This window comes from Pteropus alecto, unplaced genomic scaffold (genome assembly GCF_000325575.1).
Source record: "Pteropus alecto unplaced genomic scaffold, ASM32557v1 scaffold35, whole genome shotgun sequence".
In the NCBI taxonomy this organism is placed as follows: Eukaryota; Metazoa; Chordata; class Mammalia; order Chiroptera; family Pteropodidae; genus Pteropus; species Pteropus alecto.
This window is the reverse complement of record NW_006437828.1, coordinates 11137487-11150300: the sequence shown is the minus strand read 5'-3', so window position 1 is coordinate 11150300 and position 12814 is coordinate 11137487. Positions and strand designations below refer to the sequence as shown.

Sequence of the window (12814 nt, the reverse complement as noted above, 5' to 3'; positions counted from 1 at the left end):
GGCCACGTTCTGCTGTCGTGGTGGCTTCGTCAGCCTTCACTTTCAGCCGTTCCTGGTGCGTTCCTGGTGGCGTGTCACTGTGGACTGAGTGCGTTTTCCCGCTCATTTTCCTCCGTTTATCTTGAGGAGCTTGTTCTGGTCTCGGTTCATGTTTCCATTGGGTTTTTTTTCCTCCTTGATTTGTAAGCGTTCTCGGCATTTTCTCGGTGACCGCTTTGTCAGTCATTTGAATTGCAATATCTCGTCGCTCTGGCTCCTTTGCACCTTCTTGCTGGTGTCTCGATAACGGAGATGGTGAGCGCTGCTGTATGACATAGCCGTCAGGGAGTTCAGGTGTCTGTGTGGGCAGTGGATTTGGGAGAGGATATGACATAGTTTCTCCCTCTATGGTGAGGTTTTTTGTGTGTCTCATTTAAAAACGTATTCCCACACCAAGGTTATGAAGACTTTCTCCTCTGTTATTTTCAGGAAGCTTTATCATTTTGCCTTCCCATTTGGATTTACAGTATGTCTGGAATTGATTTGCAGATATGGTATGAAATAGTTTCATTTTTTTCCGTGTGAGTGTTCATTTTGCTCAGCACCATTTATTGAAAAGACTGTCCTTTAACCAAGCTCCACACTACCTTTGTCATCAGGCAGGTGACCGTAGGTGTCAGTATACACGTGTTCTCTCATGACAAACCACCCTACCTTAATTGCTCTTTATAATAAATTTTCATCAGTCTCCTTTGTTCTTCAAATGAATTTTAGAATGTTTGTCAGTTTACCACCTTTTTTTGGAGATTTTGATTGGGATTGGATGGATAACAATAGATCAGTATGGAGAGAACTGACATTTTTACAACATTGAATCTTCCAACCCGTGACATGATATATGCCTTTGTTGATTTTGGTTTTTTAAATTTGTTTGAATAATGTTTTATAATTTTCTGTGGTCATTTTTGATGCTACTATGAATGGTATCTTTAAAATTCCATTTTCTAACTGCTGCTGGCATATGGAAATAGTTTTTGCTTATCCACTTTGTGATCACAGAACTTACCAACTCATTTATGAATTCTGTGGTATTTTTAGGATTTTAAAAACGTATGCAAGTGAATCATGTGTGCCCAGGACAGTTTTATTTTTTTCTATCTCTAACACCTTTCATTTCTTTTTCTCAGTGGGCTTTACCAGCTAGGGCCAGCGGAGTAGAGTGGACAGACATTAGGTGGACGTCCAGGTCTGGTGTCTCTTCTCGAGGGAAAAGCCTTTTTAGCATTTCCCCTGATTACAGTTTTGTACCAACTGTGAAATCCTAACTTACTGAGAATTTTCCTCATGAATAAACTTTTAAATTTTATGAAATGTGTTTTGCTCGTGTATTGAGATAATCATGGTTTTTCTCTTTGACTTTGTTAATGTGAATAATTATTGATTTTTTTTTTTAATGTTAACCAACTTTGTAGTCCTGGAATTAACTTAAGTGGTGGGGATGTGTTATCTTTTTTATAGGTTGATACAGTTTGCTAATATTTTGTTGCTTGTTTTGCATACTCCATGAGTGGCACTTGCTTATACTTTATGAAACTGCTAATAGTAATTTACATTTTGTTTTCTGCACTTTACAGGTTTCAAAAACTTTTAACAAACAAGTAACTCAGATCACTTTGTGAAACTGTGTGCACACAGTAATCATTCACGTTTTGTTTTCTGTGCTTTGTCTAAAGGTTTCAAAAACTTTTAACAAACAAGTGACCCACGTGGTGTTCAAAGACGGGTACCAGAGCACGTGGGACAAAGCGCAGAAGAAAGGCGTGAAGCTTGTTTCGGTGCTCTGGGTCGACAAGTAAGTCCTTCTCTTATGTGTCTGTAAGCATGTCGTATTGGTGAAGTATGCGACATGTTTTGCACGGATCACAGAACCAGGTAACATTCGATTTGCCTTTTCTGTGCCTCTTACCTGGCAAGTCATTTAACATCCTCAAGCCTCAGTGTCCGCAGCTGAAAAATGAGTAAAGTGTGATCCCTAGTCCTGCCTCCTGGGAGGAGAGGTGAGCACGCAGGCCCCGAGGCGCCTGTGCTTGGTGTGTTCAGGGAACAGTAAGAGTGAGTGTGACCAGGCAGATTGTTTTAGTGGCTGGGGCTGCCAGTAACAATGCGCCACATCCTGGGGCGTAAACAACAGGCAAAACCACGTTGGCAGGTTGGTTCCTCCTAGGCCTCTCCTAGGCTTGCAGATGGCTGGCTGTCTTATCTCTGTGTCTTAACCTGGTCTCTCTGAGTGTGTCTGTCCTAATCTCCTGTTGTAAAGACACCAGTCCTATTGGATTAGGGCCCACCCGTATGACCTCATTTAACCTTAATTTTCTCTTTGAAGGCCCCATCTCCAAATACAGCCATGTTTTTGAGGCTCTGGGGATTAGGGCTTCTTGTGAATTTGGGGGGACACACCTGAGCCCAGGGCAAGAGTGTTCAGGGGGAAGCTTAGCAGGAGGTTGAGGTCAGAAGGGTAGTGGGGAGTCAGATGATGGTGGGGCGAGGCAGAAGGGAAGTGTGCGGGAGCGGGTGTGGGAGCGGGTGTGGGAGCGGGAGCACGTCGGGAGGCTGTCAGTGACCCAGGCTGGCCGCAGTGTGGTCGCCAGCGTTTGGGTTCAGGACGTGTCTAGGACAGCCTGCCAGACTCGCCCTCCTGCGGGTTTGGATGTGAGTGCAGAAAGGGGGCGTCAGGGGTGATGTGTGGCTTTGGCTCCAGGACTGGAAAGGTGGGTTTGCCATCCCCGAGATGGGGAAGGCTTCGGAGGACCAGGCTCAGGGGGAGGAGGAGTCCCCCGGATGTGCTCGTGGGGCGTGTGTCAGGCACCCACGTGGAGGCGCCAGGTGGCAGGCGGTTGGATGTGTGAGTGTGGAGCTCCTGGGCGAGGCTGGAGGTAGAACGTGGGCGCACTCAGTCTACAGCTATTACTTAGAGCCTGGAATCTGGACTCGCCCTCCTAGAGGGCATAGGTGGGTGGGGAGGGAAGAGGGTCCGGGTTGGGCGCCCCGGTGTGGGAGATGGAGGGCGGACCCCAGTGAGGGTGGTGTTCTAGATGGCAGGTGAGTAGAGCTTCCAAGGGCAGGCGATGATCACCTGTGGCAAAGGGACTGCGTGCAGGCCAGTCTGAGGTTGGCACTGGGATCGGTGGGGCGGGGTCTCTGGGGTCTCCACCTGCAGTTACAGTGGATTCGTGGGACTGGAGAGGTCAAGTAGCAGTTGGGGCTGTTGAGCCCTGATGAGGGACGGAGGTCGGGAGCAGTACCTGGTGGGGGGATGTGCAGTGGGGAGGGTCGTTTGAGATGGAGAAGCGACAGCATCTCTATGCTGATGGGTGGAGGGAAGTTTTGTGATGCAGAGGCTAGGGGAGAGATCCGCACGTGCAAGTCCATTTCTCACGCAAGCGGCTTGGGGGCTGTGGGACTGGTCTAGCAGACGCCAGCTAGAGGGGTTACCCTCTGTAGGCCATGGGTTATATAGGATCAGGGATGGATCACTGCCTGGAGACGGAGAGTGCAGAGTGCAGGGGACAGTTGCTGCTTGAGTAGACGGGGCATCAGGACTTGGGGACATTCTTCTGTGATTCTGCTTTCTTACCGAGGAGAAGTGAAAGGTTATCTATTGTCTGAGAATGAGTGGGAAAAGGTGCAGGAGCTTTGAAGAGAACACGTGAAATCGGTGTCCAGGAAGGGGCAAGAGTGACGGATCAGGGAGATGTCCTGAAAGGACGACTGGGCAAGACTCGCGGCTGGGTTCGGGGCGGCTGTGAGTTGAACACAGGCCAGAGGAGCAGGCCCATTGTTCATCCCGCAGCTGCAGCGGGAAGGAGGCTGAGGGTCGTGTTGGGTTTAACTACGGTTAGGTTTCGCCAGGCACCCCTCCCTCCCCCAGGGAGCTGGGGAAATGCGAGGCAGCCACAGTGAAGGACCTGAAGGACCGTGAACCCAGAGCCAGCGGGGAGAGGGGCGAGATGACGGAAGGCTGACGGATTCAGGCAGCAGATCTTAGGGGAGTTGGGGTGTTGGGGTTTTACCGGGGGCTGTGTTTAGAAAGAGGAGGCCGTTCGGAGAGTCCGATGCTGGAAGTGTAGGTTACGGAGGGCAGGCCGAGGAAATGGAGTCAAACCCGGGTCCGGCTCTTCACAAGCCCCCTCCCGGGCGGGTGGGCCTTGAAGTGGTTCCCGGTTCCGCAGTCCCGAACCGCAGTGCCCACTGGGCGTCTGCAAACCTGGAGGGACCGCGACACAGCTCCCCAGAGACTGACTTCCTTCTCGACATTGCTCAGCGCTTCTCGTAAGGTTTGCTGTTGTGTTTTGTTTTCATTTATTTCAAAAGATTTTCTAATTTCTTTTCAGTTTGTTTAACCCATTGGTCATTTAGGAGATTCTTGTTTAATTCCTCCATGTTGTGAGTTTTCCAAACTTCATTCCATTTTTGATATCTGATTTTATTCTGCTGTGGTCAGAAAACTTTTTTATTATTATTTCAGTCCTTTTAAAGTGATTGAGGCTGGTTTCATGCCCTGACATTGGTCCCGCCCGGGAGAACGTTGCAAGCGCGCTCGAGGAGACTGTTCTGTGCTGGCAGGTGGAAGGCGCGTCCTACACACACTGTCCTGTCGGGTCTGCAGTAGTCGGTTTATACTTTCTTAACGTGCTCTGTTTAGTTATGTCCATCATTGGATGGGGCGTCGAAGTCCCCATGTTACTGTGGAGTTGTTTAATCCGATGACAACAAATTTCCTTAGTTTTTCTTTATCTGAAAATGTCCTCATTTCATCATCGTCTGTGAATAATATTTTCAGTGGATGTGCAGCTCCAGGCTGATGGTTCTCTCAGCCTCCTGTCCCCTGGTCTCATGAGACGCCGTCACCGTTCAGGTCATTTCTCCATTGTAAGTGTCCTTTGTCTCTGACTTCTTTCAAGTTTTTCTCCTTATCTTTGTTTTTCAGAAGTTTAAGTGCTATTAAATTTATTCTGTGTGGATTTCACTGAGCTTTTTGAATGTATAAACTATTAGTTATTGGCCATTATTTCTTTAAATAGTTTTTCCTTCCCATGTTCTCTCTCTGTCTCTCTCGTGCTCTAATTAGCTGCATAACAGGGACTGGCAAAGTTTTTCTGTAAAGGGACAAATAGTGAATATTTTAGGCTTTGTGGGCCACGTAGTCTTTATTTAACTAAACTCTTGTGTGAAGGGAGCCCTAGAGAATAAGCAAACGACTGGGTGTGGCTCTGCTGCAATAAAGCTTTATTCTAAAATCTGGCTGTGGGCCAGCCCCTCCTGTGTAACGCAGCCTTCGAAATTTTCCCGCTTGTCTCTGATGCCCTGGTTTGTATTATTTTTCAGTCTCTCTTTTTTTTTTCTCATCTCATTGATCTTTTTTTTCAAGTTCATTGACTCCATCAACTCTGTTCTGTCATTAAGTTCATTTAGTAAATTCGTTTCAGGCAGTTTTCATTTATAACATGTTTAACTGTATGTCTGTGTGTATTGTTTTTCAGTTGAGATTTCCTGTCTTGGCTTTTGGCATCTTTATTTACAAGTGTATTTTCCATTTCTTCGTGGAGTATAGTTACAGTAATTCCTTTAATCTCCGTGTCTGATAATTTCATATTGGCGTTGGCATCTGTTAGTTGTTTTTTTCTCGAGAATGTGTCACATTTTCTTGGTTCTTCATAGGACAGATAACTTAGGGCTCTATTTTGGACCTTGTAAATGTTTACATAGACTGGGTTTTTTTATATTGCCCCAAAGAGTATATCGATGGTTTCATTTCAGCAGTTAGCCGGTTTGTAATCCTGTGCTGGGCGTCCGCATAGATGCTTCAGCTCCTTCAGCCCCAGCCGCAGGGTGCGTCAGGCCTCGGCCGGGGACTGCAGCTTCTCTGCTCAACCTGAGGCCCCTCTTCCCTGTCCTTTTCATTTCCGGCACCCTCGCCTCGTTCTCTGGGGCCCTGGGCTGCTCCCTCTAGTTCCCTTGGTCTTTCTTCCCTTGGGCTTTGAGCTGCCCATCCCGGCCCCTCCCACGGAGGTGTCACTGATTTGCCTCAGGGTGCAGACCCAGGAAATGAGGGAAAACCACAGGTATTTCGTTTCCTTTTAAAATTCACCTATTCGTTTTCCATCTTCCAAAGGTAGTGGAGGTTTTTGTTTGTTTTTCGGATTATCAGAGCGTATGGCTTAAAGCTTTACAGTGTATTTTTCTGGTGGAGGTTTGGTTTGTTAGGACTGAACACAGCTGGAACCTAGTGTGTCTTGAAGCATCTGGTGCTGGTCTGATGCTTTCCCTCTTATAAATTATTTGGTTTTTCTGCTTGTGGACGCAAAGATTTTTTTTTTTCTTTTCAAAGTCTAATGGCTTTATTTTAATGTCTCAAATTCAGTTGATCATTTCAGGTCTAGGTTGGCCTTTTAAGAGATCCAGGTCTATATTTCTGTAGAATTTTCTTGGATTATAGTTTGAAGCGTTAGTCTGTTCGTTTTGGTGCCTTCAGTCATCCGTATGTTGGGCCTCCTCTACTTGACTTATTTTCAGCAGTTTTGACTAACTCTTTTGACTTCATCTCATTTTTGTTTTTTTCCCGTTTTTCTTCAGTATTCCTTACTAAATTCTCATTTGAATCTGCATTTTTTGACATGTTATAAGGTAGTCTTCATCTCTGACGTGGTTTTGTCTTTCCCGAGTTTCATCAGCTTTTATTTTCGTGTCTTCCTGTTTTTTGTTGTTATTGTTGTGGTTCTCATGTTTTTATGTTTATGGTTCAAGAAGTGCGTCACCCATACGGATGGATCCAGGGATGGGCCGATGAATGTTTCCCAGACGTTTCTTAGACGGGGTTCGCTTCAGGTGTGAGGGTTGTGTTGCGTTCATCTTCAGCTTTGTGCCTTTGTTTTTTTGTTTTTTTTTTTTTGGTGGGAAGAGGGGATGTTCTTCAGCTGAGATGGTTTGAGTTGCGTTTTCTTCATTTTAGATAGTTTTTTATGGACATATTCTGCTTTGTTCCGTTCCCACTCAGTTTATAGGGAGGGACCCTGGTTTCGGGGCGTCCCCTTCCGTCAGTTTTTCTCCCCCGCATGGTCCTTTCGTGGTGACCTTGCCGGAGGAGGAGGAGGGGAGGCGTCGGCCTTGTTTCCGTAGGATCCTTGAGGGTTTTCCTCTTAGTTCCTTCGTTTCCTTCACTGCTGTTTGCTCCGGGGCTGCCGCTCTCCTTTCTGCTTGGTCCCCCTTCCGATTCAGAGCTTCGCGGAGCCCGCCGCCTCCGGGGCTGCGCACGCTCCACCCCCCAGCCCGTCCTCGCGGGGGCGCTGCGAGCCACGCCTGCAGTTTGGCCTTTAGCGCTGGACTCCTCTCCGAGAGCTCGTTCACCGGCTTCGGAGCGCTCCGGGGCCGAGTCCTCCACCGTCCACCGTCCACCGTCCGTGGAGTCTTAAGCCTTCTCTTCCCGCCTCCACAGACGCGCAGCTGTGCTGGGATCGGGATTGTTTTCCTCCTCGTAGGCTGTCTGAGGTTGGCGCTGGTGTGTGTCTTCGGTTGGTGAAAGCGTGGGTCACTATGTCCTTGAGTATTTGTTCCTTCACAAGCGTGTGCGAGGGGAGATTCAAAATCACGCAGCCACCTTCTTCCCTGTCCCTCATCTCCTCGTGCAGCCCGCCAAGCCGGCCCGCGGTGTCACCGCAGCTACATCTCCCCTGGGTCTCCGTCGCCGCCGTCCCTGCCTGGTGCAGACAGCTGTCAGCTCCCCTCGTCCCCGCAGTGGCCTCCTGCTGTCTGCCTTCTGTTTCGTTTCTCGAATGTTAGTCAGTACATCCCTTAAATCAGGTTCTTCGTCTTACAGAAAGTGTTTCACAATTAAGTGGTCTCGAGTCAGGAACGGCGAACTACGGCCCGCAGACCAAGTCCAGCCCGTCACCCCGTGGCTTTTTTCGTGGCCCGTGAGCTGGCAGTGGTTTTTACAGTTTTAAAAGATTGGGAAGAAATGAGAAGAATATTTCACGACACACGAGAAGTGATGTAAAATCCAATCTCCACGTCCATGAGTTTTACTGGAACAGCCACGCACGTCGATGTGTGTGGTCACTACTGCTTGTGCGCCGCACCTGCAGGAATGAGTAATATGACAGTGACCACGTGTCCCACAGACGAAGAGTGCACCCTCCGGCCCTTTGCAGGAAAGTTAGCGGCCCCTGGCTTTGAGCTGCCTGATTCATCTGTCTCATTCGCGCCTCAGCTGCACCGCTCCCCACCTGTGTCCCCGCCTGTGTCACCCAGCCGTCCTGGTCTCAGCCAGCTGTTTCTCTGCGTGTGCCACCTAGAGCTTTCCTGGCCTTCCCGTTTCACACACCCGACTCCCTCACGTGGGTCCCCTTCCCTGTCCCCCGATCTGGAGTAGAGCCCGCTTTGTTACTGTCTCAGCTCCTTGCTTCCTTTTCGTGCTGTGCAGACTTAGTTTCTTCGCCCGTTCTGTCTCTGCCTGTCTGTCTGCGGAATCATGGGTTTTGGTCTTTCCGTGACAGTGTCAACTCTAAATGCAGCCACCGTGTTTGTCTTGTTTTATGGTTGTGTTTCCACTTAGTATCTGAACACATTCCTGGCTCGTAGTAGGTGCTGGGTAAATGGCTGTCCTGACTACGGATGTACAGAGGAGGCTTTACTTAGCATTGGTTTAGAGATTCCAGAAGATTTCTCAGAGGAAGTGACTTGACCTACACGTGAAAGACTGTGCAGGACTGTGGAAGGGGCAGGGTACAGAAAAACCGACGTCTCCTGGAAGTTTGAAGTTAATGGAGCTGCTTAGACAGAAATATAAGATGACGGGCATTCCCGTACTCACCTGAGGCCTGCTCTGCCGAGTCCTGCCTCCTTGCTCTCTCTGGCTGGCCCGCCCCCTCATTCCCTTTCCTCCCTACCCCCTTTCTGTGTCTGCCCCGTTAGCCCTCGTTTCTCTAGGGCTCATGGAAGCTCCAGAATACGTGTAAATTTACCCAAAGGCAATTTCTTAAGGTCCCTTTGAAGTGAACTTAATTGCATGTTTAATACAGATGTTTTTTTTTAATTAATGTTTGTTGTAATGTGATCAGATTTTAATTATAACAATTACTCAGTTTTAGATTTTCTTTGCTATCTTGAAAACGTGCACCTTCTTTGGAATTAAATGTATTTGTACTTAAACATGTTTCTATTTTTAAAATGAAAAATCCTCTCCTCATCTATCTTATTTTCCCTCCCCTCAGTTGGAGGAAATGTGCCATTGAGAATCGGGTACTTTTTCTAAACATACAAGAAATGCACACATATGCATTTGCATTTATATATGTACCAATATGAATAGGTTTTGTTTTTTTATGGAATGCATACCTTTTTAGTCAACAGTACATTGGAAAACATCTTCCACGTTTGCACATAGACCTTGTGTAATAGATAACCTATATTTTATGTAACTGACCTAACGAGTATGGCGTTTTTCATTTCTTTTTTTTTTTTCCTCATGAGATGTAGTCTGAGATCGAGCCTTTGTGTGCATTATTTTCTTGCGCATATAAGGCTTTGCGTCGGTTTAAATTCCAAAAGTGGACCTTGGCGTTTGGAGGGCTTACGTGTTTCAGTTTACGGTAGATGCTGTCAGATTATCTTCTGGGAAGAGTGTGCTAATTTTTATTCTTCCCTGGCAGCGTAAAAGAACACCTGTTTCCCCCAGTCATTAGTCATACCGTGATTTACCAGGCTTTTTTTTATCTTTCCTACTTTGTAGGTAAAAAAAAGTTGATTTCGTTTCCTTGATTTTTAGTGAGCTTGAACTTTCTTAAACAGAACTTAGAGGTAACAGCTAAGCTGACCTTTATTTTGTGTGACATGTGTCTATTCTTTTGTTAACTGCCTATCCAGGCCATTGCTCAGGTTTTCCACTGAAAACAAACAGTACATACGAAAGGTCACTAGGTGTCACTAGAATCCCATTTTGTTGGGTTATTTCAGTTTTCTTTTTAAAGAACAGACAGCTGTATAACAGCAACTGCCTTTTCCTTTGGACGCTGGACATTTTTATTCTGCAGGAGAAAGAAGTAAAGGTGAAGAGAGTAAAGGTCAGCTTGACTGTCACCTGTAAGTTCTGTCATGGTCGTAAAGGCACATTTTTTAACAACCGTAAACTAACAGATGGAAGCACAGGTCACAGGTGCCTGTTTTCGCCCGTTGGAGCGCGTCGCTGCCTGGGGCCCCGTCACGCTCAGCCGCGCTTCCTGCGAACTGGCATGCCTCACGCAAGCCCCACAGCCGTCCCGCGGGGCCGGTGTCGACACCGTCCCACCAGCAGCCCGCGCGCGGTCCGCCCAGTCTCACGAGCTGTCCCGTAGCAGACGCCCCACTCTGTGGAGACACGTCCCGGTCTTCCTCCCTCTGGAGCCCTCCTCCGTCCGTCTGTGGCCTTCGTGCCCTGGCTCCCGTGGGAGATCACAGACAGTGATGTGTGCCGTCCCCCGGCTTGGGGTGGTCTGCTGTCGCCTCGTGGAATTTCCTGAGATCTGTGCCTTTACAGGGACGTCCTGTAAGTGCTGCTAGGTTCTTAGTGTCCCCTCTCTATGTGACGGTGCTCCCCTGGTCACGGAGCTGCGGGGCACCAGGGCTCCCCACTGGAAAGCGAACACCCCCACCCCCCACCCCCAGCCCAGATAATGTAGCTCAAGGGGAGGCACCTTCACACCACTTAAACAGCTGTCCCTTGTCATGTATGCGTGCGACTCCCGCCTTTACTCATCGCTTACAGCCTGTTACTATTGCTGTGCCTTTTAATGCTCACGCGGCCCTGGATTGGCCGGGGGAAGCCCGCTCAGGTTGGCTTCTGTGGTGGCTTCACGCTCCCCGTCCTCTGAGCACTTCTCTCTGTGGCACAGCAGTGTCACGAGGCTCGCCTGTCCTCTCTTCCCAGCCCTGGGTTCAGCCTGCTCTCCACGGAGCTCTGCTCCTTTTCGTGGAAAGCAGCATGTTGAACCTGAAATCCGGTGCTGGGCCTGCTCGTCGCCCTCTTGTGGACAGTTTGTGACGTGCGCGTATCTCCATTTATTTCTGTGACCATCCAGATATAGTGAATCCCAGAGACCCCGATACCTGCGGTTCCCGCCCAAACTCAGGGGGCTCATCCTGGCCCTCGCCCCCTCCGTGTTTGCGACCCCCGCCTCAGGTGTGTTACAGGGCGGCTACTCAGGTAGGTAGGTGACCTCCCCACGGATGTGCCCTGCCCTGCGCAGACCCCTCCTCACGGCCTCCTCTCCACACCGTCACACGGGCACCGTCCTCGCCCCCTCCCTGCCTGGGCGCACACGCACCCCGTGTGGACGCCGTCTTGGGCTCTGGGAAGCCCACCAGCGCATAAGCGTCCCTACCTGCCTCGGAAGGTATGGTTATTTTCCATAAAAGCTGTTATTTGTGTTAACATGTATAGAGTTTATTATTGTTACTTTTAACCCATTTCCCATTTGCCTTGAGAATACTTGAGGCACTGGTGGCTGCAGCGTTTACCCCGAGATAATGCGCAGATTTCAGTCCTAATCTCACCCCCAACATTTGCTACAAAATATCTCACTTCGCATCTCTCTAGCCTAGTCTTTGGAAACAAATGACATCATTCTGTTTATAGCATTTCGTTTTTAGTAGTGATTTTTCATTTACAAAGTATAATTCTCAATTGCTGAACATGTCAAATCCTAGATAACAGCATTCCTACACGGGATGTTAAATTAATGCTCTAAACACGAGAAGGGTTAAGTACATGAACAGACATGCACTTTAAAAACTGTTCAGTTTAATTTCTGTTACAATAGTCAGAGTTATAACAAAACAGCTTTGAGATCCTCAGAATTTTTTAAGAGCGAAGGGATTTGAGCCCGGACAGTGAGGCCCCTGCTCCACAGTCGCTCTGTGCCCATGGTGACCCCACCCACGACCTCGTGCTGGGGGCCTCGCCGTGCCAGGCGAGTCAGCGTCACCCAGGGAGCCCTCCGCGATGTCACCTTCTGTTTCTTCGCTGAAGGGACTCCCCCATTGGAGGGTCACCTCTCTCTGCTACCTTTGAAGAGGCCGTGGGTGAAGGTGACAGAGGTCAAAGAGGGCTTCTTAGGTAAGACACGGAATGGACCTGGTGTCACGGAACGGCCGAGACCCGAAGAGCCCTTTTCAAAGGTGCCTTCCCTGCCGGCTTGGATAAAGAGAAGCTGGTGAGCTCTGCTCAAAGTGAAAATTGGTAAAGAAGCTTTTGCAAAGAGAGGCATTCTTGAGAAACATTTCTCTCCGTGTTCTCGTCATCCTTCCTGTCCCTCACCTCTTTCACAGACCTGGTATCCTACCCACCCCTGAACCACAGGCTTTTTACAGGCCTGGGTGACAAACCAACTTTATAAAAATGTAATTATATAAAGTCACATGTGCCCATTTTCAGTGTACAGTTCACTGAGTTTTGACTAATGTGCAAATCGTGTCACCACCACAATCAAAATATAGAGCGTCTTCATCACTCCAGAATGTGCCCCGGAGTCCCTGTGCAGGCAGCTCCTGCCTCCGCCCCACGAGGCAGCCGCTCGCCTGTCTCCGGATTAGCTTTGCCTGTCCTGGGATCGCGCGTCCACAGAGTCTTCTGGGTGCTCTTCGTGCCTGGCTTCTCGTGTTCGGCGTGATGTTTTCCAGGTTGAGCCATGCTGACACACACACGTGTGTGCGTGTTAAAGCTGAGTAATGCGCTGCTGTGTGGCTGTACCGAGTCCGTTTACCCAGTCCCCTGTTGGCGCACGTTTGGGTGACGCTCAGACGG

The 12814-nt window shown here is 48.7% G+C and overlaps 1 protein-coding gene across 11 annotated transcripts in view; it reads left to right on the top strand.

Annotated features, from left to right (window-relative positions):
• Positions 1-12814, top strand: part of MCPH1 (microcephalin 1) — a 194589-nt gene that overhangs the window by 2583 nt on the left and 179192 nt on the right. For all 11 annotated transcript variants that reach the window (XM_025049003.1, XM_025049005.1, XM_015591822.2 and 8 more), the window contains exon 3: positions 1713-1831. In XM_025049003.1, the coding sequence (XP_024904771.1) occupies positions 1713-1831 (119 nt within the window). The remainder of the gene's footprint in view (positions 1-1712; positions 1832-12814) is intronic.